Source organism: Trichosurus vulpecula, chromosome 8, assembly GCF_011100635.1.
Source record: "Trichosurus vulpecula isolate mTriVul1 chromosome 8, mTriVul1.pri, whole genome shotgun sequence".
NCBI classification, from domain to species: Eukaryota; Metazoa; Chordata; class Mammalia; order Diprotodontia; family Phalangeridae; genus Trichosurus; species Trichosurus vulpecula.
In genome coordinates this window covers 104,193,997-104,221,917 of record NC_050580.1, presented here as the reverse complement: position 1 = coordinate 104,221,917, position 27,921 = coordinate 104,193,997, and the positions used below count along the sequence as shown (strand labels likewise).

General features: G+C 34.7%; 1 protein-coding gene across 3 annotated transcripts; it reads left to right on the top strand.

The window, feature by feature from the left end:
- On the top strand, positions 1-27,860 carry PDCD4 (programmed cell death 4). 3 transcript variants are annotated; one of them, XM_036734967.1, is made up of 13 exons: positions 1-152; positions 4,306-4,483; positions 5,477-5,577; positions 10,699-11,001; positions 12,823-12,917; positions 15,737-15,850; positions 17,027-17,248; positions 19,990-20,087; positions 21,029-21,143; positions 24,067-24,174; positions 24,414-24,524; positions 25,226-25,365; positions 27,173-27,860. In XM_036734967.1, exons 3-13 carry the CDS (start codon positions 5,535-5,537, stop codon positions 27,231-27,233), a joined length of 1,410 nt encoding a protein of 469 aa, XP_036590862.1. In that variant the 5' UTR covers positions 1-152; positions 4,306-4,483; positions 5,477-5,534; the 3' UTR covers positions 27,234-27,860. The 3 variants fall into 3 exon arrangements, with proteins under 3 accessions (XP_036590862.1, XP_036590863.1, XP_036590864.1); XM_036734968.1 differs by lacking the exon at positions 4,306-4,483; XM_036734969.1 differs by lacking the exon at positions 4,306-4,483 and having other exon boundaries at positions 1-327.
- Positions 27,861-27,921: the final 61 nt, after the last annotated feature.

Sequence of the window (27,921 nt, the reverse complement as noted above, 5' to 3'; positions counted from 1 at the left end):
CGTGTTACTGGGTAGAACAAAACAAAAACAAACAGAGCGAGAGAAGCCAGAGAGGCGCTGAGGAGGCGGCAGCGGTAGCAGCAGCCTCGGCGGCGGCGGCGGCAGAGCGAGGCGCGGGAGCGGTGCGAACGGCGTCAGTGGCCCGAGGAGGGGTTAGTATCGGTTGGGCGGCCGGCAGGCTCCTTTCCCCCCTGGCTGAGGCGGCCGCACGTTAAGGACGGGGAGGCCCGAGCTCCGGACCTGCCAAGCCCTACCCCACCTCCTCTCCCCCGAGACCCCGAGGAAGGCCCCTCGGCCCTCTGCGACTGCGCCGGCGACTGCGGGGAGGTTGGTTTCCCCGCCTCCCCCCCCCCCCCCCACCCGTGCCACGAAGCGCTCTGGGGAGAGGGCCCCGCCCCCCGAGAGGGAGAGCCCCCCCCCCACCCCCCGCTTCGTAGGGAGATAATTTTCTCCTTTCCAGCCCCCATTAGAGGGGGGGAACCTCTTATCTCTTCAGGCCCCCGTTAGAGGAGATCTCTCCCCCTTCTCTCAACCCCTGTTGGGGGGGTACCCTCATTGTCCTTTCCAGCCCCCATTAGAGGGGAGATCCCTTTTCCCCCTCCAGCCTCAGAGGAAAGACCCTCCCTTCTCTCAGCCTCCGTTAGCGGGGAGACCAACCCCTTCTTTTCAGCACCCGTTAGAGAGGAGACCTCTTTCTCCCTGGACCCCCTTCCCTCTCCTAGCCCGCGTTAGAGGGGAGATCCTCCCTTCTTACTGCCTCGGTCAGAGGGAGGACCTCCTCCCTTCTCTTCAACCCCCATTCGAGGGGAACTCCGCTTATTTCCAGCTTCCGTTTGGGGGGGGGGGAGACTCTCCTCCTGTCTCTCCTAACCCCTATTAAAAGGGAAGGCTTTTCCCCTTCTTCCACCTTCCATTAGGAGGGAAAGCCCCCTTCCCTCCCAGGCACCCCGCCATTAGAGGGGAGGTCCTCTTCTTCCCCCGCAGCCCCCATTGGAAGGAAGACCCTGCCTTTCCTCCAGCTCCCGTTAGAGAGAAGACTCCTCCGTTCCAGCCCCCGTTAGAAGGGGAACTTCCCCTCTCTTCCAGACGCTATTAAAGGGGAGACCCCCCCCCGCACTCCTCTAGGGCCATCTTTAGAGTGAAAACCCCTTTTTTCTGTTCAGGCCCTCATTGAAGGGAGATCATCCTTTTTTTCTCCAGCTCCTCTAGGGGGGTTCCCCTCCTGCTTTCGGAGCCCCTGTTAGAGGGGAGAGCTCCTCTGTTTCAGCTCCTTCAGAGGGGAGACCTTTCTTCTCTGCAGCGACCCCTGTTAGAAAGGAAAGCTTCTCTGTCCCTTAGCTTTCATTAGACGGAGAGCACCCCTCCCCCCTTTCCCATTTCCAACCTTTCCTAGGCGGGGAGAGCCTTCCTTGTCTCGCGGCTTTCTCCCAGGCCCTCTTAAGAGGAGAGAATTTTTCCCCTCCTCCTTATTTTCCCCGCGCCCCCTCCCCCCCTTTAGAGGGAAAAGAATTTCTTTTTCCTGCATCCCTTCTTTCCTTACAAAGAGGTGGCCCAAAAGGATCAATCCTCTTACTGAAGAGGAATCTACTTGTCCCAGCCCCCCCCCCCCCCCACTCCCTTTCATGGAGCCTTAAAAGAAGACAGATATCTGTAGAGGGCCTTGTATTTGTAGACTCTCACATCCTATCTGCAGCAAGAGTAGAAAGAGGCACACTCTCCAGGCACTAGCATCCAGGAAAAAGACACACATGTTCACAAACTGAAACCCTCTGGGCTTTTCCTCTTCAGAGGGCTAGCCTGCTGCTGGGTTCTATGGTTTCTCACATACTAGGCATTGATTGTGGAAAAGAGAGATTTGACTTTATTCCTCAGAAAGGTGTGCCTGATGTCCAGTGAGCAAAATCTGTAGGAAGTAGGCCTTGGTTTTGCTGGGGAAAGAGATCTATCTGAGATAAGGGACAGGAACTGGAGAGTATCAAAGCAACACCACATCTGTTCTAAGGAGGTAAATGCTTGGCCTCTCCTTCCTAAAGTTTTTGATGTCTTTTTAAAAAAGAAAAATAAAATGAATCTCATCTGTCAGTGCAAATAAAGGCAATTGGATACCATCTCTATCACAATAAATATTTCTGTGAAATATCAGTTCTGTGAGTAAAATAAAGTGATCTGCAAACATAACCTCATTAATCTGCAGTGTCTGTATGGGAGCTTGGTAGATAACACCAATAAGCTAGCTCGTGAACAGATGTTTAAAAATGGAGCTAACTTTTAAAATGGTCACCTATTTTGGACTAAATTAGTTTTTGTTTCCCAGAATTTCAGCATTTTTTTTTTGAGGGAGGGCAGAGAGGAAGGAGAGGATTAGAAATGACTTAATGATTTTTAAGTTTTACCTTAGAAATCTGAATATTGCAGATATTGTCTCCTGGATTATTTGCATTTTGTACCCTTACCCTGTGCTAATATGGGTTCATTCAGTTTCCAAATAAAACTGCAAGGATCTTTGGAATGATTTGGTCAGTTTTTTTTTCAAATATTCATAAAAAGGTAAAAATTAGTGCTACAAAAATGCCATCTGGTATTTCCTACAAAGACTTTCTGCATCACTAAGATGCTTATGTTTTATCTAACCATATAAAGTTGGACTTTTTTCTTTACTAAAAGTTTTGATAGGAATTAGAGAATATTAACATAATTTTTCAATTCATGTATGTCCTAGATATTGATATTTTTATGTTTAGGAAAAAGTAAAAATACAGTGTTCTCTTGTTTTTGTTTTATTTGGAAATATCTTGGCAGTGAAACTCTGTATATTTTTGTAGAACATTGTAGGAAAGAAAACAGTCTTTCATGTTAACAGTAGGGTAGTTTTTAGGTGACTTGTAAGCATACCTTTAAAAAGAAAAACCCCAGTTTTGTGGTTTGGTGTTGAGGATGTGAGGTTTAGCTTCTTAGACCAAATTATTTTAAGTTTTTAGAAACAGAAACAACTTATCTTTTAACTGTATATTTAAAGAAAAAATTTAAAAACATACACAATACTGATAGGAGAGATTAAACATAAGGACCCTAGACTACTTTTTCCTTTGTGCTTTGTCAAAGAGTAATAAATGTTGCTGTCATTTGTGATTGAATTTTGAGGTGTAATCATTGCTCAAACAGGTAGGAATTCTTTCTATGTTAATGAAACTAAGCTTTACTAGTTATAATAGATAAATATGTTAATTAACATTCATAGTGATAACCAATTTAGTTCCTTTTCTATAATATTTTGGTACTTTAAAATATTTGGTACTTTAGTGACCAGGATGCATTATGCTTTTCAAAATTTCATAATTTTGAAGAGTCTGATATGTTTTATGTGTGTATTAATCATTGTTTAGTTAACCCCAAAAGGCAGATGTTTATTTGGGAAATAAAATTTGGAGTTGGATATATGTATACATTTGTTTCATTTTATAGTAGTCACATTCAGATACTGATAGTATTTATGATATGATTTTACACATTATTTTACTTGAATCTTGCTTAGTAGTGCAAAGTATCCTAAACCTTTTAAAGGTAAGAAAACTGAGGCTCCAAGAAGAGAGATGATGTACGTACCCAGCTACTAAGTAGGGAAGCTGATCATCTCAGGGCCTCTGACACTCCAGTGTAGTTTTCTTTATGTGTGTGTGCCTGGAGCAAGAATCTGTAGACAAGATTCAGATGAATTATTATACATAAAACAAATGAGGTAAAGGGTTTCCAAATATATGTACAGCTTACTTGACTCAGGGGCACATAATAGGATAGTCATCTACATGAGACAACAAAATATGCCATTTGTTGAATTTTATATCTTTCGTATCTTTGCAGGATATTTACTTATGTAAAATACAGTTGTAAAGTTACATTTCCTTTCTTTTTTAATGTGGTGTTAGTGGCAATCATCTTGTTAAAAAGTGGCCATATATGATGGAATCCTTTAATCTTTACAAAATTAAAGAGTAACATCCATTTTATTCATCTTTTGAAGCCATAGAGCTGCCCCTACGCTAATTGACAATTATAGCATGTTTATAAGAGGAAGGCAGTTTACTTAAGCTAGTTAATATTTTCTTTAGGTGAAAGGGGAACATATCTACCATTTTGAAATTAAAACATACTCAGTAGTTTTAAGGCAGATTTGGCTTTTGATTCCTAAATGATAAAACATTCTTTATTCTAAGGTGACAGTAGATTATATTGTAACCAATATAAGTATTTGTCCATAACTTATATACTAGGAAGTGTCATTAATGTGTGCCTTTTGTTTTTTAAAAGGAGAGCACACTGCTAGTGGAATGATTGTAATGGAACATTCTACCAGGAACAAAGAAAGTAACCTCACAAACTAAACAGCCAATCTGGATTCCCCACCATTGTGAGAACTGCATAGTGAACACTCTTAATAAAATACTAGTGCTTGAGAACACTGGGGAATTCTGAATGATTGGATGAGGTAACTATTTGAATGGTATTAGAAGGAAGATAATATATAATGGAGTTATTCATTATTTTTAATTTTCATGCAAAACTAGTATTAAAGATATGCTTATTTAATTAAAGCATATTATATGTAAAGCCACAGGGACAGAGTAGTCTGTAATCTAGGTCTTAGTCATGAGAAATTTAAATCCATTTGTAAAAATCTCTAAAGGAGGAGATTATGTAACCTCACTGGGTTATACCCTCCAGTTATTGTATTTTGATTATTTTGATGAAAATGGTCTTTGGGCATTATTTTTCTCTCAGTACACTACAAGGTTAGTTCATGTAATTGGTGAAGAAAAATGGTTATTTATTTAAATGAAACTTCTAAGCACTGAGAATTTTAAAACTCTTTAGATGCTTGTCTAAAAACCCTTTGAAAAGTTGATACAAGTATCATCAAGCTTTTACATATCCTTGCTAAAATGTATAAAATAAACCAGATTTTCAGCTTTACTGGTAATGGCAGTGGATTAGAACAGTTATGGAGAGATAAGAAAAATTAGATTCAATGTAACTTTCACTGATGATGTCAAAGTATTATACTAAAATTATGGTATTTTGTACCAGAATGTTAGTTGTATTTTGGAGTAACTCCCATAATCTGCTGCTGGGGAAAACTTGCAACATTAACATTCATCTTTTTCTACTAATGTAAAACTTTGAGATTAGGTGTGGTGGAGAAAAGAAATAGTGTGTGCAACTGCTGTCATTTTATTCCATATTAAAGGAATTGCCCAACCCATGCTGAAGTCTGGGCACTTTTAGTGTTTAGTTAACTGGAATTGTCAGGATGATAGCAATCCTAACAAGTACTTATTTCAGTCTCTGAAAGCAAAGTAAAGTTTTAACAGGGTTTAATTAAGTATTGTGATTTCTTTTTCAAATGTTCAGCAAACTGAACTAATTTCAATTATCACTTGTAGGTTACATCAAAACTTATTTTTCATTGTCTTTTTAATAGATTCTAAAAAAATACTACCATCAGTTTGTCTAATCAGTGCAAGTGTAACTAAGCAGCGATGGAAGTAGAAAATGAGCAAGTACTGAATGTTCATCCTACAGGTAAGTAAATAACATTTGTTTTTTTAACTTTATTTTATGAGAGTTCATTGAGCCAAAATGTGCTTTGTGAAAGAATGATGCTAACATGATCTGGTTTCAAAAAAAAACCGGAGTGCACTACATGAAAATAGGATCTGTGCCTGCCCCATATTTATTTGGATGACCAGTTCTTTAAAGAAAATGTGTTTTCTGATACTCTTCCCCTCTCCCCCTTTTTTTCTGGACTGAGATATCTTTAAAATAACCATTTTGTGAATGTCAGATGTTTTTAAATAGGAAATTCATGGTAAGAAAAAAAAGCATGTGGTTCCTTACTCTTGCTTCTATTCTTTATCAACCCCATATACTCTTATTCTTTAATGATGAACTCTTCATATATTGAACAATGCATAAAAGAGGGCCGGCTTTAAAAAAAACAGTATCCTGCCATAGGTTCTGGTTAATTTATAAAAATTTACAGATAGTTTTCTGTAAATTATTTTTAAAAAATATCTCAGAACTATTCATGGTGTTTTAATAGATTTCAAAAAATACCTTCATTATGAACATTACAAGAGTGAATAAAATTTGTGACGTAGATGTTAACATATCAACTGACTTGTCAAAGTATTTAGAATTTCTCTTTTTGTTGATTTAAAATGCTTTTGTGGTTTTCACTGGAGATGTTTTGCAAAGTTAACAATGACATTTTTGCATTGTGTATAATATCAATAGCTTTTTAGTTTACTATTTTTATGAAAGACTCATAATTTCATTAATATTCAAGTCTCTACAAAGAGTGTGAAATCTATTTTCTAGAACTTACAAAAGTATGCTTAAAATATTTTATATTTAATCCTGTAGCTTCTTTGATCATGTTGCTGAACATCTACATTAACCTGTGTTTTATTTAGCAGTGTGTACAACTTTGATGTGGGTAGACACTTTTAAGGTCACTTTTTTTGGAGGCCACGATAACTACACTTTTGTTTTATTGAAATTTCATTTAAAAATTATTTTAAATATTCTTTTCTTTTTAAATTTTGGGTTCTGAAATCTTTCCCACCTTCCCACCTTCTTCCCCAACCACTGAGAAGGCAAGCAATATGATATCAATTATATATTTGCAATCATGCAAAATATATTTCCATATTTTTTAAAAAGCAAGAAAAATGAAGGAAGTAAGAAAATTATACTTCAGTTTGAACTCAGAGTTCATCAGTTCTCTCACTGGGAGTGGATAGCATTTTTTCATCATGAGTCTTTTGGAGTTGTGTTGATCAGAGTAGCCAAATCTTTCATAGTTGATCATCATTACAGTATTGCTATTAAAGTGCACAATGATCTCTCAGTTCTTCTCATTTTACTTTGTATCAGTTCATATAGGTCTTGCCGTCTTACAAGTAATTTCAGTGAAAGTGAGCTAGGGAAATATTTTAGTTGAAAAAGTCTTAAAATAATTAACTAATGTCAGAGAGAAATTCTACTTTTAACTATTATTTATTTTTTAATATAGTGAATAGATAAAATGGAAAAAAATGTCCACTTGGAAGAAAATATTAGATTTTAAAGAGTTATGTTATATATAAATTTGTGTTCCTACTCTCTGATATATATATGTATGTATATGTGTGTGTATATATATATATATATATATATATATATATATATATATATATATATATATATATATATGTACACACACACACACACACACATATTGTGAGTGTGGAGGAGTCTAGTTTTCACATAGTTTGTGGCTTTTGTCATGCCCCTACCATATAATGGGGCCTTCAATTTAGCAATTAAATCACCATGTACAGGGTCCAGTTAAGAATCTTATGCTAGATTGTGACCTATGTGACTGGTCCTATAGCAAAATTTTGGAGTAGTGCTATCATAATAGTATTCATGTTGGCCAGAGTTTATAAATATGATTAACTAAGACTTTTGATCTGACATAGTGTTGATGATGGTACCAGTTTTGCCTGTTTTTATTTAGGTACTTGAGAATCCTGTGAGAATATCAGTTTGAATGTTGAAGAAAGCTATTTTTAAGTCCCATCATTCTTTAAAGAAGCTGTTTGTGGCTTAATTTTTGGTTTTCTTGAGACCAGATCAGTGTTGTATTCATAAAATTGTAATGTATGCAAATGAAGTTAAACCTTAAAGCAACTGATATAGGTTAAAAAAACAAAGCAATATACAGAGTTGACATTAAAAATACATGTATGGAAGCAGTGTGATACCGGCATTTAAATAGAGATACAGAAAGTTTGAAGGACAAGAATATGTAAATGGAAAAATACAGTATATGAAAATTCCCATTTTTCTTTGTAACCCTAAGAATAGTTCAGATATCATCCTCAGGATTAATTTTAATAGCTTAGCTTAATTGAAGAATAAGCAACATGTGTTTTATGTGTATTATTCAGTCTCTTGGGAGCCACCCACTCTTAGAATTCTTTCTTCACTTCCATGACACTGTACTTTCTCGATTCTCTTGCTTCTTTGAATATTCCCGTGTCTCTTTTTCTTTCTAGTGTATTATAGCTGTGGTAGTCTATAATCTTATCTCCTGACTTCCTCTCTCTCTTTTTCCACAACTTCAAGTTTCATCTTTATGTTGATGATTTCCAAATTTGCATCTCCAACTCTGGTCTCTCATCTGCACTGTAGCCTTCTATTTTCAATTGCCTACCTTATTTTCCTGCTTTAATATCACAGTGTAACCCCAACTCAACGTGCCCAGAACTAAACATCTCCATCTCTTTAACTGATTTCTTTTCCTAGTTATCCCATTTCTGTCATTAGTAGCACAATTTTTCTTTCATGAGACCTCCAACTTCTCTAGCCTATGCTGATCTCTTCTGTCTCTGAAATCTTGGACTTTATATAGTTTGTACCACATAATTTAGTATTTTTCCCCATTTTATGTATACTGATTTTTCTCTGAGTATAATATAGAGTCATAGGCCAAATCTTAGATAACTCTTTTGAGTCTCTTACATCACCAGTACAGCGATGAGCACATAGTAGGTACTTCTCGATTTGTCAGTTTGACAAATATTAGTGTAACTGTACATTTATGTAAATATAGGCTAGAAAGTTCCAGATGTTTGGCTTACCTGTTAGTATGCACTTCATTTAACTCAGCTTTATAATTCTGCCATTTTAGACCTTTTTTTTGTTACATGTTATGCAACTGTACAATCCTACATGGTATGTTTTTTTTAAAAAAAAGGTTTAAAATAAGTATTTGTTTATCCAGATAAATATAATCCATGAACACAAACCTGCCCATAAATGGTTCAACCCTATTGGACTTTGGGGAAATTAATATATAGCTATCTAGCCCTATTTTAAAATATCAAAGTCTTTAGTTATGACTTGAGACAGTCAGCTAGTTTAGCTCATGAGAGCTGTGTCCTCAAAGCTTAATGTGTACTTATTGTAGTTAGACATTTATTGAGAGCAATTTTTGCTCAGTTAATGAATTAATCGAAAGAATATTGGATTTGAAATCAGAGGACTTGGGTACAAGACATAGCTCCATAGAGTTTGCTGCTGAACCAGATTAAAATGTAATTGGTAAGTGTTTAGCAAATTAAGAAAAATGCAAAACAACATAATGTTATTTTGTGGTTTTCTAAGTCAGTATGTGACTTGGCAGAGGTCTCTTTCTATTTGAGTTTGACAGCACTGCTCTAAGCTCTGTGATTGTGAACATGTCACCCTCTCTGAACCTAAACTTTTAATCTGCAAAGTAGGGATAATAGCCACTTTGGGGATTATTGTGAAGAAAATAAACTAAATAATACTATATAAATGTGAGCTTTTGTCCTGGGGTTACATAGTGGCATAAGGGAATTGGACATAGATATAAAAGATAAGCAGCAGTATCAGTTTGCGTATAAGAAATGTCAGATTAGTGGCAATTGAAGTACTGTTGTTGTTAACTGTGTTTCAGAAAAGGAAATCATTGTGTGTTAGAGTGGTCAAGAAAAGCTTCATGAAGGATTGAGACTTGAACTGGGCCTTGATTAGGGAAGGGTGAGACTTGGATAGGTAGAATGTAGTGAATCAGATATTCTGTTCTAACAAGGGGCTGCTGAGCTGGAGCGAGGTGGGAGTGCATTGATATATTTAAGGAGTAATGAGTAAAAATCATTTTGACTGGAGTGGAGTTTTTACATATAGTAGTTGAAGATAAGATTAGTGAGGTAGGTTGTGATTCCAGAGAATCTTAAAAAAATGTAGACTACCAAGCTTAAGTTTGTAAGACTTTAGGTAATTATCTCTAGAAGGACTAGGAGCATCAATTGATTTAAAACACACATGCACACGCGCGCGCGTGCGCACACACACACACATAATTTTGTGTAATAATATACTTTTATGTAATAATGTGATAAAATAATACAGTATTTGAAATAAAAATGTTCATCCTATCCCTATTTGCTTTGCTTTATGGATTAAAAAAATGCACTGTCTATTAATGCAGCTTGGTCCTTTGAGGTGTTACTAAATTCTGGTCTTTCTAGTGTTAAAGAACCATTGAAATTTCACTTAGTACCATTTCATGGGTTGGTTAGCTTGAGTCAGAGTACATGGCATATTACTGTAAGTCATCTTTCAAGTGGGTTGACATTTCATTGAATTTTCAGTGGCTCTGAATGATTTACTAAAATTGTCCAGGGGTCCAGCAGTATTCGTATCCACTGAGGCTTCATTTACAGTAGGTTTTCAGAATTTTTTTTTTATTTTCAGGCATTCAAATGTATTTCTTCATTGATTCATTTTTTTGAAGGCCAGGATGCATGCATATTGTATTCCTCCTGATTTTTTTTCCACAGGATCCTCACCCACATGCTTAACTTCAGGCTTCCAAATTTCAGTGATTTTTATAATTTGTTTTAGTTTGTAGCCAGTTCTTCTAGAAACTGCTTAAAATTGACATGAATAAGACTATGAGTGATAGATTTCTCTTAGTAAAGTTTGTTTGGTGGAATTAGTGTTGCATGCTAATACGGAAAAAAACCCCATTTTTGTCATTTATAGTCTTAAAATTATCACAATTTTAGTAATGGATGTTTAAAATATACACTAAGAAATTTTCTTTTTCTTATCTTTCTCTTTGAGAATCTGATAATTTAAGTGACTCTCTGTTTTCTGGCGATGAAGAAAATGCTGGGACTGAAGAAATAAAAAATGAAATAAATGGAAATTGGATTCCTGCATCATCCATTAATGAAGCTAGGATTAATGCAAAAGCAAAGAGGCGGTTGAGAAAGAATTCTTCCCGGGATTCGGGGAGAGGAGATTCTGTTAGTGATAATGGAGGAGAGGCCTTAAGAAGTGGAGTTACTGTACCAACTAGTCCAAAGGGGAAGTTGCTGGACAGGCGATCCCGATCTGGGAAAGGAAGGGGTCTGCCAAAGAAAGGTTAGTATGATGGATTAAATTCAAAGGAGAATGAGAGAAAAACATTGTTTTTTCCTAGTATTTCTGACTTTTACTCCTGGGAATAGGAGAGATGCAAGAAATGGAAAGGAGGAAGTGTTTTTTGTTTTTTTATTATATAAACATACAATAAGAAGAGTGTTGCCTACTGTTTTTACTTTTTTTAAGTTTACTTAGTCATCTTGGACATTTATGATTATGAAATGTGCAAAGTTAAAAGTTGAATTTATATCTACCTTTATACTAGATACCATTAGATATATTAGATGCTGTAGATAATAGATACTTTTCTAAGATTTATGCTACTGGTATGCATGATTCTCAGCTGTGGACATCTCAGGCACATGGGCTCTTTATGTAACATCACTACTGTTTGCTCATTATGATTTAGCTATATATGTGTCTTCTCAAGAATATTGGTTAGAAACTGGATTGATGTATTCCTACTTTCACTGACCAGATTACTGACATTCTGACCTTGTTCACATGAGTCTATCATGTATTGAAGTAATTAATATTTATTCCTATTAATCCGACTTACATATTAGAGTAATTTCAATGTAAATTGAGTTTTTATCAGTTTGCGAATGGTGTGGACTGCAACTTTCATCTTTCTCTGGAAGTTTTCTTTAAAAATGACCCAATAAATTGCAATTCATGTTGGAATGATTGAATCACACTAGAACTTGATTATCCAGTACCAATTTGAGCTAGGGGCAGGAACTTTTCTTGGTATAGACCACTTACCAAGATTGAAAGGTGACACTTCACAATTATTAAATATCATTAACATCATATTCTACTTTTTGCATCATCATAATAAATTACTTTCCAGATTACTTTTAAATAATTACTTTGCAAATTTCTTTTTTGCATCATCATAATAATTATTTTCCAGAGGTAATTGAGGACTACTTCTTTATAATTAATACTTTGAGCCTAGAAAAAACAAAGTCCAGTAAATTTAAATAGAAGAGCAACTTTAAGACTTTATTTTACTGATGAATTTGTGCACAAAAGTATTTTAGAAATGGAAACAAGCAACTCTGAACATCTCATTAACTCAAAACTTTTTTTGGTGTCAGTGAATTGCTAAAGTACAAAGTTCATCTGTTTGTCTTTAGAGACCTAAGCTTCATGAGGACCATGTGTGATGTAATCTTCATTTCTCCCCCAGTATCATCTTTAATTCTTTACACAGTATATTGCAAATGATAGGTGTGCTTGTTGAATTGAATGAAATTAATAATAAATCATCCTTTGAATGCAGTACCCACTGAATTTATCCATATTTAAAGAAGTGTCTCACATTCAGTAGTTTATCATTTTTAATTTACCATGCCATACCTTAATGCCGAAAGAGACATTGTACAAAAAAGTCAAATAGGAATTTCTGTTTTCTCTAATTAACAAATACATGACAGTCTCGAATTTTTATTTTACCTTATTTGAAGATGGGTCAGATTTGAATTGGAATCAAATTGAATTAGAAAATTCCATTTCATTTTTTTTCAATGTTAACGACTGAATCTAACTTAACCTCTGGTTCATGACATGTTTTGCCACAATTTGGTCCTATTATGTATAGGGCTGTGTGTGTGTGTGTGTGTGTGTGTAAGAGAGAGAGAGGGAGATATCTTTTCGATAAGATGATTTTGCCAAAGATACTTGGCAATGATACTGATACTGGTTATTTGTGTTTATTCAGGTACAATATTTGTGAGTAATACTAAGATGTTATATGAATCATTCATATGTGATAAGAGCTGTATTCTTCTCTTAACTTTTAATTCATTACATCAGGTGGTGCAGGAGGCAAAGGTGTATGGGGAACGCCTGGTCAGGTGTATGATGTAGAAGAAGTAGACGTTAAAGATCCCAACTATGATGATGACCAGGTAACTAATGTTTTTAAAAATTGTAATTTTAACAAAAAATTCATACAGAAATTTCAAATATATAGTAGCTTTCAAATTTTAGTTATTTGTATGTAATAATTTTTTAAAATATTAGTTAATTTAATCAAACTAATGTGTGATCGTTCTGCTTGCTTAGAATGCGTTTTCACTTGATTTAAATGTCTCTTTAATTAGATAAACAAATAGGGCTAAATTTTCAGTAGTCCTTATTGAGTAATTTGGCTTCTTTTGGTTATAGTCTTTGGTAATGATATTGATGCTGAGGAGAATAAAGTAATTTTGAAGATTGTAGTAGATGTACACTAGAATGTAAGCTCTTTGAGGGCAGAGACAGTCTCACTTTTATATTTGTATGCTGACCACCTGAACTTTAATTGATTGTCAGAACTTTGTTTATTTTAAATTTTTTGCCTTGCTGGTTGGAGAGGAGGGTTATTGCTTTTATGTGGTAGTTTTTAGATTTTTGGACTGTTGGACTTCAGTTTCTTTGAAAAAGAATGATCATGCAGATCCTGACAACTCTGCAAACACTGTTATTTTAATTGCAACTTAATTCTCACATGTTTTAATACTCAAACATGGATTCACTAAGGTCTATGAGAGATCACTTAAATTTTCTAATTCCTAACATTACAGACTTTTGTTTTAAGATCTAACATATTCTTACTTTTTTGGGTAATTGTTAAATTTGAGGTCTTTACTTAATACATTAAAAGACATAAAGGCTATTTGGTGGCATCTAATTTATTAAAACTACTTTTAGAGAGTATTTTATACCAAATTCATAGAATTTATTGTATTGGATTCATTGTACATATTATATATGGAAAAATAGAATTTTCTTAAAGATATTCTTTTCTCAAGAAAAAGATTAATTTAAAATATACCATTATAATTTAATTTACATATAGCAAACAGGTTATGTTTGTATGCTAGCTCCAGTTGTCTAAAAAACCCAGGGGAGGAATCCCCTATCTTTAGTAGTCTTAGATTCAAAGAATATTAAAGTTTGAAGGAACCTTTCTGATTGTTGAATTCAACTTCCTCACTTCCAAATGAGGCCCAGAAATGTTGTGACTTAATAAAGGTTACATAGTTAACTAGTTCTTTTAAAAACATTTTAATTAGCATCTATTTAAACATGATTCAGTGAGAGAAAGGGAGACAGCTACTATCCTTTTAGAGCTTACTATTGAATAGATTCCTTAATCCATGGGGCATAGTTTTTGTAAGATAATTCAAATCTACTGCCTTTGTAGCATTCGTAGAATTATAGAATTTTAGAGTTGGAATAGACCTAAGAGATGATTAGTCCAGTTTTTTCCACTTTACAGTATACAGATGAGAAACTGCATCCCCAAAGGGGCTAAGACATTTGCCTAAAACCAACAAAACTAATCAATAAATGCTTGGGTGAAATTAGAACTGTCTCCTGACTCCAGCCTAACAGTCTTCATATTAGCCTGGACTGGATGTCATATTCTTGGAATGCAATTGATCCTTTTAAACTAAAAAAATAAAAGTTAAAACAAGTTGATGGTATATGCTAGGTAGTTTTTATTATTTTGCTATCTGTACTAAAATTAACTAAGAGTGCAAATAATTATAAGACAATATCAAAAATACATACTTTAAAGACTGTGAGAGCAAGTACTTCTGTCCTGTTCCTTAAAAATTTACTACAGTCTTCTCAGTAAACATAGTCTCTGAAAAATTTGTGGTTCAAACTGAAACCAGTCCAAAAAGAGGAAATAAGTATTTTCTTAATCTACAATTTAACTTAGAAACTATTATCTTTTTTTGAGTTAGTTTAGTTTCCTTTCTGGATCTTGAATTTGAACCACACCTATTTCAAAGGCCTATTAGTGCCATCAGCACAACTGGAGATGGTTCTGCTACAAAGAGGGGTTTTAAAAGGTCATAACATTTAGCCAACCTGCAAACTCTGGTCCTTCCCTACTTATTGTTTTCAAAAAGAATTTATAATGAAAACAATAGCTACACTGCCTTAATTTTGTCTTTCTAATGGTATCTGAGGATTGCTTTAATATGGCTAATAATTTTAACTCTATATATGACTTTGAGATAAAAAAAGACAAACGAACAATATACTTTGCAGTAGTCCTTTCAAATAGGGTCATAGAATCCTAGCTCCAGAGATGAAAGGGGTTTTAGAGGTCCTCTAGTCAGTGCCTCTCATTTTATAGATGAAGAAACTGAGGCACAGAGAAGTGAAGTGGCTTGTCCCAGGACTCACAAGTAGGAAGTGGCAGAACTTGGATTTGAACCGAAGTCCTCTGATTCCGATCTCATTTTTTTCCACTACAACAAGCTGCCCCAGTAGTTAATGGGGTATTAAAGTGCATATTTTATGTCCACATCCAGAAAAAGAACTATGGAGTTTGAATGCAGATCAAAGCATATTATTTGCTCTGTTTTTTTTGTTTCTTCTTTCTTGTGGTTTCTCCCATTGGTTTTGATTCTTTACAACATGACCAATATGAAAATAGATTTAATATGAATGTATATGTAAAGCCAGTATCAAATTACACTGTGTCTTGGGGTGGGGGAGGGGAGAGATGGGGAGAAAATTTGGAACTCAAAATCTTATGAAAGTGAATGTTAAAAACTAAAAATAAATAAATTTAAAAAATAAAATGTGTATTTTATCCCAAATTGGAATAATTTTTTGACTAGTTGTATTACTCTGTCAAGTAGTTGGTATAAATTTGATGATACATAAGTGTCTCAATTTTGTTTGTGTTCAAGGCATGTGCAATTCTTTCTCTTTTTTTCAGGAAAACTGTGTGTATGAAACAGTAGTTCTGCCTTTGGATGAAAGAGCATTTGAGAAGACTTTAACACCAATTATACAAGAATATTTTGAACATGGAGATACTAATGAAGTTGCAGTATGTTTAAAAATTTACATGTATAACTTACTTAATATTAGGGAGCACCAGATTATGAAATGATATGAAAGGTCATCATCCTAACATTCCCTTACATTTAAATGGTGTGTTATGGTTTACAGAGTTATTCACATATATTATTTTGTCCTTGAGATACTAAACCATATATATATTTTTTGCCTCATGAAACTATGTGATAGGTTGAGAGCAGCATCTATAGAGTGGAACATTCACATTTGTGAAATCACACACATTTTGAAGATTAGACTTTGAATGATAATTTGAATCTTAGACTTTGAATTCAGATGTCATTTAAATTGCCCTTGCCCCAATTGGTTTGACTGAGTGAGGGCTAACTTATATTGAAGACAGCTTGGAATTAAATAAAGCTCTTTGCTGTTACATGGCTGGACAATTTTTTAATAACTGTCTTCACCTATTATCTGCAGCTGATTGTTGTGTCATTTTGTTGTGAAAAGCAGGTTCTGAAATAGTAATTTAAGCCTGTTCTCTTGAACTTTCTTTGAATTTGCATTGCTTGAATGTTATGATATAAAGAATAGTTTTCAAAAGTTTTCAAAAGTTAGTAGCCTGTGATTTTAATATGTCCACCAGTATTACCATTATAAAATTAAGAACAAAATATCTTTTTAACTAACTCTCTTTAACTAACATCTGTGTTTTTTAATGGAATACACAGGTAGAGATTGCTTTTCCTCTTTTTGCCTGAGGCCTTTCTTTTAACTTTACGAAGATCTAATTATTTTTCAATTGAAAGGAAAACTTTGGAGGAAGGGCAAGTAATGATGTAAATGATGAAGTAAATGATGTGGTGACACACACTTGGTTACTGCTGGTTGAATAGAGATGGGACTGTCTAGAGTGAAAGCTAAAACTACCGTGAGTTTAGAAAGCAGAGTGTCCCCTAACATTGAAACACTATTTTGCAGTTTTTGCAAATGTGCTTCAGAAGCTTCAGGAGGCTTACTAAGTTTGCATTAAAAGCTCAAAAAACCTTGATCAATGGCTTTAGATATAGAGAAAATATGCTTACCAAGTAAATAGAGTCATCGAGTCAGGATTTTTCTTCTGTACTTAAGAATTGCTATATAATAAGTTTGATTTTAAAATATGAAACATAATTTTATAGCATATGTAATATTCTTTCTGTTTTAGGAAATGCTAAGGGATTTAAATCTTGGTGAGATGAAAAGTGGAGTACCAGTGTTGGCAGTGTCCTTGGCCTTGGAGGGAAAGGCCAGTCATAGAGAAATGACATCTAAGCTCCTTTCTGACCTTTGTGGGACAGTAGTCAGCACAAATGATGTAGAAAAGTCATTTGATAAATTGCTTAAAGAACTACCTGAATTAGCGTTAGATACTCCTAGAGCACCACAGGTTTGTATGTTTCTTGTGTTATAGTAACATATTGTTATACCCTGGTCATGTCATCGTACTGCGTGTGTGTGACAGCTAAAAACTAAACTCACTTGACTAATTGTTCACTGGAAGAGCATAATGCATGTAATGAAACTGACCCTGTGGCTTGTGGAGTAAGTTTTATTACTTTATTGTTAAATCTTGCTAAAGCTGTACTTTATGGGGGACAACAAATGTTTAGGTTCAAATGGCTAATTTAATCAATTTTATAGTAAAAAAAGTTCACTTTAAAATTCAGGCATGAAAGATAATTAGTAACTAAGTCTAACCTCTTTGAGCCTTTTTTTTTTTTTTTTTGACCAAGGGAAAAGACAAGGCCCGTTAGGGATTCACCATAATGGGCCACCCTAAGAAATCCCACCCCCTGCGATGCCCGCCCTCACAAGGAGGCCAGACTCAATCTAATCTCTTTGAGTCTTATAATTCTATATTTCACTTGTGTTTTTACATAATTGTTGTCATTGTCCATGTGGTATTCCTTGTTCTGCTTATTTGACTTTGAGAATCATATTTAATTTTATTTGCTTAAATAATGTAATTCCAAATTAAAAATATTGTGTGAGAGACTTAGATAAAAAAAACAGTGATGGCTAAAAGTTTGCCATTTTTTTCTTTAGAAAGTTGATTTAAAGAAGTTGGCTGCGTAGAGTGCACTTTATTTTGCCATACAAGGCCAAGGCTTCATATACTCTTTCCACTTGCGACCTCTTCAGTGCTTCTTAAAGTGTGGGTTGTGACCCCATGGTAGTGCTGGACTCTAGACAGTGAAATGGCATGAAATAAAATAGTCTTTAATGTGTTATTGTAACAGGTATTCTGAGTTCACAAAATGAAAGCGACTGATAAAGATAATAGAAGTATGTGTCTGAGTTATGTAATTTGAAATTTTTAACTTATTAATAAAGATGAATAAACATAAAAAAGAAAGAATATTAAAATATCCTATTACCAGTCATTTCAAATATTTTTTGAAATACATATTTTAAAAAATTTTAAACTTAGTAACTGTCAGCAAAAGAAAAAATTCAAGTAAAATTTAAAAAAGAATATAAAACTAAATTCCCAAATATTTAAATATTTTAGATATATTTATTAAAACAGTAATAGTTTACTTATATCTGTTTTTCCTTCCATTTTTCAGATGCTGATGATATTGTTACTTTTTATAGTCACTCATATTCTTTTGATTCTGCTTCCTTCATTATTTCATATATTTCTTTTTATTCTTAATATTTTCAGTTTCTTACATAAGAGATAGTGTGGTATTGTGGATAGAGAGCTGGCCTTGGGGTTAGGATGACCTCAGTTCAAGTTCTGTCTCTGACAAGTATTGGCTTGGTGATGCTGGGTGAATTACTTAACTTCCCAAGCCCTCCCTCTTCTTTGCCTCTCCTGCCCCCCTTCACCTCAAGCAACTCTCTAAGACTGTAAGTTGTGGAGATGTTGCCAGTTGACTTTGTTAAAGAGGATTGTCTTGCAGGGACTTCCACATACTAATGAAGTCACAGGTCTGGACTGAAATTTTAATAGTCATGCATTAATATTCCATTATGTTCAGGTACTTCAATTCATCCATTCTCCATTGTTGGACATGTGTTTTTCCCCCAGTTTTTTGCTATAAAATCAACCACCACTTAAAAGCTTTGTGACCTTGGTTTACTCAACTGTAGAAGTCGGGGATAGAACTAGATGAGCTCTCTGACTTCTGGCTCTATATCTTATAAGTGAATGTATGATTCTTTCATTCAGCAAAAGAGTCTGAAGAGTAGCTTGAGAAGTAGGAGGTGATCTAAGAAAGCAGTGTCATGAAAACAGAGGGGGAGAGTATCTAGAAAGAGAAAGTTATTAACGGTGACATGTTGCAGAGAGGTCAAGAAGGATGAAGCTCAAGAAAAGATCATTGTATTTAACAAGAGATCATTGATAACTTTAGGGAGCAGTTTCATCTGAGTAAGTTTGGAATCCAAATTGCAAGAGGTTGACAAGTGAGAGAGCTGTCCAGTAGTGGAAAGGCTGTCTCAAGGTAATGGATTCCTCCTCCATGGTCTGAGGTTTGAAGTCTGAGAAGAGGTTGAGTGGTCATTTGCCAGGTATATTTTAATGTGTGTGGGTTGAACTAAATAGATGGCTTCTGAGGTCCCTTCCAACTCTCAAATTCTGTGATTTCCGGAGGGGAGAGGAAGTGTGGTTGGTTAGCATTTTTAAAGAATTTGACTGTGGAAGTGAAGAGAAATATAGGTTAATAGCTTGAGGGGATATGATCAAATGAATTTTTTTTTAGGGTAGACCTGTTCATATAGAGAGAGCAGAGAAAAAGCTAGTAGATTAGGAAGAGATTCCAGAGTAGATTATTGCAAGGGCTAGCTGCCAGAGGAGATAGGAGAGGATGGAATCATTTCCCTACTCTTAATTTTTTTAAAAGAATAACCCAGTTTATTCAGAAATATGTACGTAATTTGGTTTTTAGGCCTTTTCTGTATGCCTGTTTCTTTACTTCAGAGAAGAGATTGCTGTTGCCTGTCTCAATTTGAAAATTTGTTTGATTTCTTAAGGATATAGGATGAGGTCAAAATGTGTTTTAGTCACTCGTGTAACTGAGAAATTATATCAGCTTTTATATTTACTTATTTAGACATTGCTCTTGATGAACAAATTCTTATTTGATAAATTTTTATCTAGTTCTTTTTTTTCCATTATAGTTGGTGGGACAGTTTATTGCTAGAGCTGTTGGAGATGGAATTTTATGCAATACCTACATTGATAGCTACAAAGGAACTGTAGATTGTGTTCAAGCTCGGTAAGCTCATTTATTTTCATACTCAGAATTTCAAACCACAGTGAAAAGCCCATTTCAGTTCTACTCAGTGAAATTTCAATTAATAAAAAATCATGGACATTATTACTTATAGCAGGCTGTGCTGTGTTATATTTTTACCAAATTCCATTAAAACACTAAGGCAAACTTCAAAAAGTTCTGCTTAAAATTTTTATTTTTGTTTTATTTTGGGGGGGGAGGGGAAGGCAGGGCAATTGGCGTTAAGTAACTTGCCCACAACTAGTAAGTGTGTCAAGTGTCTGAGGCTGGATTTGAACTCAGGTCCTCCAGATTCCAGGGCCAATGCTCAGCTCACTGTGCCACCTAGCTGCCCCTAAAATTTCTATTTTAATATAGAAATCTGAATTATATGATAGTTATAGCCATTTTTTTTTAATCTAGAGTCCAACATATTTTTTTTTGTCCAACTAATAGTAATTCAGAAGTGATTCACAGGACCTGTTATGTTATGTTTGGGCTTCCCTTAGATAAAGCTGAAACTCTAGTTTGAACCAAGACATTGCTGTATGTCTGAGGTTGGTTCATCTTACAATGAGATGACCTTCAACAATGGAAAGTCTCTGATTTAGATGACTACCCCATAGTAAAAGCAAATTAAATTTATGCAAAGTGTTCCTTTTTGCTTAATTACTAAAAATTCCATATTTTGTTCGAGTTTATTAGAATATAGACTTCATTTTGTAGTAATCTTTTCCTCTTTTTATTATAAATACAGTTCTTTTTTTCTAGGCATGATGTTAATAAAAAGTTGAAAAATAGCATGAGAATCAGAAGAGTTGTAGAATACAGATGTGTTTTCTATATGTTCCTCTTTCACAATGTTCCTTTCACTGTCATGGGACTGTTTAAAATTGAAAAACTTCATATTATATGAAACGTCTTAATTATACTTGTTTTTTAAGAGCTGCTCTGGACAGAGCTACAGTGCTTCTGAGCATGACAAAAGGTGGAAAACGTAAAGATAGTGTGTGGGGCTCTGGAGGTGGGCAGCAGTCAGTCAATCATCTTGTTAAAGAGGTAAGGAAATGTTGGATATTGTTTGAAGTTACTTTAGTAACTATTTGTACTTTAAATTGGTCCTTTTAGGGGAAGGATTTTGATTTAATCTTGATTTAACCTTGGTTGGTGCCTAGAATTTTTTATAATGCTTTGTATTTAGTTTTGAATTTTGTTGTTTTGTCTTTTAAAAATTCACTTAAATAGGATTGTAATTTTATTAAAGTCTTAGCAAAAGTATTCTCTGCCCTTGGACTCAACCTGAGTTATATAATCCAGTTTAAGTGTGGATTACAAGCAGAGAAGTATGCTTTGAAATAACAGGGCTATTGTACATTTAAAGCATACTTTTTCACCTTTGTAAAATACAAATATTGGGTTTGTGACTTGGATGGCACTGGCTCTTTGCATTAGGTTAAATTCTGTTTACTCCTCTTCCTTTCAACAGAGAGTTTCTAGTAACAAATAACTGTATTTAATAGCACAAATAAAAGGATTACTTTTCAGATGGGGGCAGTTCATTGTATAACTTGCTCTGGATGGGAGGCTTTGGAGAGTGTCTCATATTGAGGATAACAAGCCTTAAGTATATAGTCAGGTGTCTTTACAACAAATTGTAAGAGATTTAAAAGTTTTTTTTTTTTTTGATGAGGATAGGGGTATTTATATGTAATATATAATACACATATATGTATCATATACATGTTATTAGTATATACACATATATGAATGTTTTATGTATATATCTTTTAGATTTGTTTTAAGTGCTTTATATACATTTATTGCTTTTGAGATTTACAACAGATTGTGAAGTAGGGAGCTTGTAAAGGTATCAATAACATCCATGCCCAATTTAAAAAATTCTATTGATACCTTTTGTTTTATGTCAGTCATTTCTGCGATTATTTCTCCACCCTATCCCTTCAATTCTTGGGTGAGTCTTCTGAAATTTTAACAAAGAAAAACAGTTAAGAAAAACTGTCTAACACAGGGACTTGAATCTGATTGTGTATAGTTTGTAGTACTCTATTTTAGGCCTCACAGGTGACATTCTGTAAGATCCAGGTAAACATTCAGGACTTGCCTCCTAAATTCTTAAGTCTCTTTGCCATTTCTTTTCCTCTCACTTTTAGCTACAGTTTCAGTTTGATGAATTGTTAGTTGATGCCTGCCCATCAATTGAACAGGTATTTATTAAATACCTACTATGTGCCTTGCAGACATATACAGAAATGAAAGTCTCTTCCCTTAAGGAGCTTATGCTCTTTCATGTGCATATATAAGTATAGACAAGGTAATTTTTTGGGGGGAGGGGATACTAGCAATTGTGGGCTGAGTGGGTCATGAAGAACTTCATGTAGAAAGTGAATCTTGAGCTGAAATGAATTAAACAAGGGGCTTTATTTAAGAGGTGGAAGTGAGGTGAGAGAATTTATTTTAGGGATAGGGGCTGTCTTGTGCAAAGCTATGGAAACAGGAAATGTTATGTGAGAAACAGCAAGAAGGCCCCTTTGAATGTGCTGTAAAATGCTGGAAAGAGAGTAATGTATAACAATGTTGGAAAGGTAGTTTTGGGCCAGGTTTGCAAGGCCTTTAAAAGTCAGAGTTTGTATTTTATACTAAAAGTGATAGGGAGTCGTGCCCCCCACCCCCCGGTTTATTTATTTGAATTAGGGCAGTCATGGCATGGTCAGACATGTGATTTAGGAAAATCATTTTGGCAGCTATTTGGAGGAGGGATTAGAGCAGAGGGAGACTAGGCAGGAAGATCAGTTAAGAGGCTAATAGCCCGGGTGAAAGGAGATGAGGGAATGAACCAGGTAGGGGAGGGAAGCCTGTGGCCTTCTAGGTCCTTGGGTGTGACCTTTTGACTGAGTCCAAGTTTTACTGAACAAATCCATTTATAAGGGAATTTGTTCTGTGAAATCTGAATTCAGTCAGAGCCACACTTGAGGACCTAGAGGGCCACATGTGGCCTCAAGGCTACAGGTTCCCCATCCCTGAACTAGAGTGATGGCTGCATAAGCTTCTGAGAAGGGGACAGATTGGAGAGATATTGTGGAGGTAGAAACAAGAGGAATTGACAACTGATTGGGAGATGAATTGATAGGGAGAATGAATTGCGTGTAGTATTGAGGTTGTAAACCTTGTTAACTGAATGAATGGTGGTGCTCTAAATAGAATCTGGAAGTTCAGAAGAGGGATCGATTTTAGGAGAAAGATAAGTTCTGTTTTAGTTTGAGTTGCCTACAGGATATTCTGTTGAAAATGGCCAGTAGGCTGTTGGAAATGTATTGGTTTATCATTTAAATGAAAAAAAGTTATATGGAAATCTGACCTATTTAGTAATACACTGTGTAAATACTTTGCTTTCTTTCTAACTATAAGTATACTGTAAGTAGTGCTTATTTTTAGTAGTGAAAGATTTCAATGCCAACTAAATTTTGTCTTGACTCTAGCTAGCTTAATGCCCTCTAGTGGTAGTTCAATTTCTTTCTGAATACACATACATATCCAGAATCCCTACACATCACCCCACCCCCCGATAAAAGCAGACCTCCAAGACAACAATTATAACAAAAAGTCAGTGTCATTCAGTGATAACTAATAACTGTAAAATGCCATCCTGTAAAATTTTTTAATAAATTTATTAAATATCTGTGACTCTTTAAAAATCACCAAGTCACTGAGTGGGTATAGTTGTCGCCTGTTCTCCACAGCTCACTTAGTAGTTGTTTTTAGATTTGGGAAGTTTTTTTATTATAAAAAAATTCTATTCAAATTTCAGTCATATAGCAATGTTAGCTGTTCTCACTTGATTTGGAGTGCCATAAAATAAGGAACTTAAATCAGTGGGAAGGAATAAATATATTTCTTTAGGCAAAGTGAATTTTTAGAAAAAGTCAGTATTTATAACTTACCTGTTAATTTTAAAATCTAACAGATTGACATGCTGCTGAAAGAATACTTACTTTCTGGAGATATATCCGAAGCTGAACATTGCCTTAAAGAACTAGAAGTACCTCATTTTCACCATGAACTTGTCTATGAAGTAAGACTGACATGAGATTTCAAGTGTTAAGCTTTTTGGAAAATGCTGACATTTTCCCTTTATTAATTTTTATTTCTTCTAACAATAGTAATTAGAAAGGAGAGTTGTTTTCTAATTATTGCTTAGTACTGAGGACAATGTATATGTCTCGTGTAGATGATGGAAAAAGGATTTTCATGAAAAGTTCTTAGATTTTTTTCCAATTCAAATTACCCATTAAACTTTGGCACTTATTTTAGGCAGTTGTGATGGTTCTGGAGTCAACTGGAGAAAGCACATTTAAAATGGTGTTGGATTTATTAAAATCTCTTTGGAAATCTTCTACCATTACTGTGGACCAAATGAAGAGAGTAAGTATTCTGTACCTTGAAAGATTTTCCTCACCTGTTTTAAGGGTTCTAGTGTTAGGTATTCTAATAGGGCTCTTTTGTCTTTATGGTTATAGGGATGTTGTATTAATATAACCTCCTACAGCATGATGAAAGCTCAATTTGTCCTTTTTGTGAAGTTATTTGGATGTATGACTGTGTGAATCTAAAATATTTTGTCCCTAAGATAGAAATGTGTTGTCTATAGACAGCATTAAACTTTTTTATTATCATTAAAAATCCTTATAGTTTTAAAGTACACACTTTTCCTTTGTTTTATGTATTATTGAAATAATTTGACTGGTTTAATATCTTAGTTTATTTCTCTTGCCTTCTATTTTATTATTCAGGTAGTAAAAATTTCAAATCTATGGAAAGCAGTAGGGTGAATGGGAAGCATTGCTTACATAACCCATTATTAACGAAGTATCCATCTTCATTAAGACTTCTGTCTGATCTCAGTATACAAGTCTTATTTGAAAATGGCATGAATTTGATGGAGGTATTTCTAAAAAGAAATCTATTTTCTATATTCTCCAAGAAGCACATTATACCAGTTTAAATCGTGAGCATTTGCCCTTAAATACTATTTGATAACACACTGGTTGATTGTATTGCTTAGCATTGTACTTTAAATGGACTAACATTTTTTATAGATAGTGATTAAATTGTGTTTGTTTCAGGGTTATGAAAGAATTTATAGTGAAATACCAGACATCAACCTGGATGTCCCACATTCATATTCTGTGCTCGAGAGATTTGTAGAAGAATGTTTCCAAGCTGGAATAATTTCCAAACCACTTAGAGATCTTTGTCCTTCAAGGTATTTTGAATTGCATCTTTCCTTTATGTAACACATAAGTATTAACTACAGTGTATATTCTAGAAGGTTGAGAAGCTATAATCAGTGAGACTGTTATATACCATGCCAGCCTTTCAAGAGTGTAACAAGTTATGCCCTCTGAAGTCATAGAAGAGTTGAAATTATCCTTTGTCTTAAGAGGAATTTTATTTTAATGCTATGGAAACCTGTGGAAGATTTTTTAAAATTTGTAATGGTTCACATTAGTCCAAGGTTTGGAGAATGAGGCTGATTTGGGCTTTATCAGTTCTAACAGGATAAGGGTATGTTACGCTTTTCGATGGTGTTTTGCTTCATTTAATGCTTTTAAGGACAAATTTCATTTTAATTTTAAGAATCAAGACTCTTGAGTGCCTTTAAAAAACTCACATGTTGTGTAAAGTGAGCAAATTTCTCCTTTACTACTACTCTTGGGCCAAGATACCCTGTGTAACTAATGACAGGAAGCAACATGAGTTCATTGCCACAAATAAGTATTTGAAGTTAAGTATGGTTTGGACAGCTCAAATTAGCAGTACAGTATCTTTTGGGTTTATTTACAAAGGCTTTCATCTATCAGATATCACCAGACTTCTAGGAGAAGCATAGGTTGAGAGCAGCCTTTTATTTAATTTTTATCTAAGCTCTTTTAAAGATCTGAGTATAAAAGAACACCTTTGACACTTAAATCCTGAAAAATACTAGAAATCTTCCTGCTGCTGGTCCAGACCACTTTTCCCTTAATAAATTTTGGGATGGGAAGACATCCCATTGATGATATGGGGGTAAAGAAAGACTGAAAGCCAATGGGTTGATTGTTACAGAGTCTAGTAAAGACTTAAGTTATGGCATCCTTTTGATATTGATTCTAAATGCTGGTTGATGTGTGACATAACTTTTTCTTCACACTCATAAATCAGGGATTGGAAAGCTTTGGAATTCTTGCCAAATATATAGTCACATGTTGTATTGCTAGTAGGAGCCATTGGTACTACAAAAGTTAGTGGGTGTACACTCACTTTCCTCATGCTTATGTCTTTTGATAGCCCTTGTTCACCTCTGCTTGGCTTAGTGATCAGCTATCAGTAGTCTATCTCTGGGATATGTCAAATTAAAAGGAGTGAGCTATCTCAGCCACACCCCTTTTAAAATATTGCTGATTCTTAGAAGCTCAATCTGAGTGTTTCTGTTGGCCTTTTCTGTTCCAGTGGTAATTTGACAAAAGGCAAATTTTATCTGTACATAAGAACTTTGACTTTCTGGCTTCCCCACTCTGGTATTCAGGGTTAACTAGATCCCAAAGCAAAAAGTGATTCCTACTCCTTTATGGTTCTGGTTCCATTTTCTCCTGATTTGAGGCTACTTCCAATTCATGACCTGTGGTGGTATAGAAGAGAACTGTGGCTCAGATCCTTTGGGAGATGTGTATTGTGAGTGGAACTGTAGATAACCAGGACTGATTTTTTTCTAAAAATTTTCCATGTTTTTAATCTAGCTGTCTCAGGCTGCAAATAATTAGTTCCATAAAAATGCTCATATAACCTTTCCATTTATACAATCTGAAAACAACAAAATTCAACAAGCTTCAATTTCAGTTTAAATTTAAAAAAGCACTTGGAACAGAAAAATTTTTTTAAAGGAAACTGCTAGAAAAATGAGTCCCTTTCTCCCCTTTTAAAAAAAGTTGTATATACCAAAAGATGGAGTTCTTTTGCTGTCTTAGGTATAAAGAAATAAAGATTGTAGTCAAGATTTATGTTTAATTTTGTGATTGTGTGTTTTTTTCCAGGGGCAGAAAGCGCTTTGTAAGTGAAGGAGATGGAGGTCGTCTTAAGCCAGAGAGCTACTGAATATAAGAACTCTTGCAGCCTTAGATGTTATAAAAATATATCTGAATTGTAAGAGTTGCTTAGCGGTTTTTTTAAGCACTTGTTTTGGGTACAAGGCATTTCTGATATAGTTTTATAAACTTACATTCAAGGTGGATTTTTTTTTAAGTTTTCTTTTTTTTTGTGGGTATAAAAGTTGAGGGAACAAAACAATAACCACTCTGAAGTGGTATATTCAAATAAGCTACCCTTTTGTAAGTGCCATGTTTATGACCTAATCATTCCAAGTTTTGCATTGATGTCTGACTGCCACTCCTTTCTTTCAAGGACAGTGTTTTTGTAGTAAAATCACTGGTTTATACAAAGCTTTATATAGGGGGTAAAGTTAAGCTGCTGAAACCCCATGTTGGCTGCTGCTGTTGAAATACTGTGCTTTGGGAGAACAAAAGGTTATTTCTTTGTTTTAAAGAATTTTAAGAAAATGGGTTAGTCATAAGATTTATTCATCTTTCCAGGGAACATATTGATTGGTCTTAAAGACTAGACAGTTCAGTAAATGGTGGCTGGAACATCTATTTTTCTACAAAACTGGAAAAATGAACCAGGTTCTGGAAGAATGTATTACAAAATAAAATTTGTGAAGCAGTATTTTTGCGTCTTTATTAAGATAAATTTTATTTAGAGAATTCCCAATAAGTTATCATTTTAA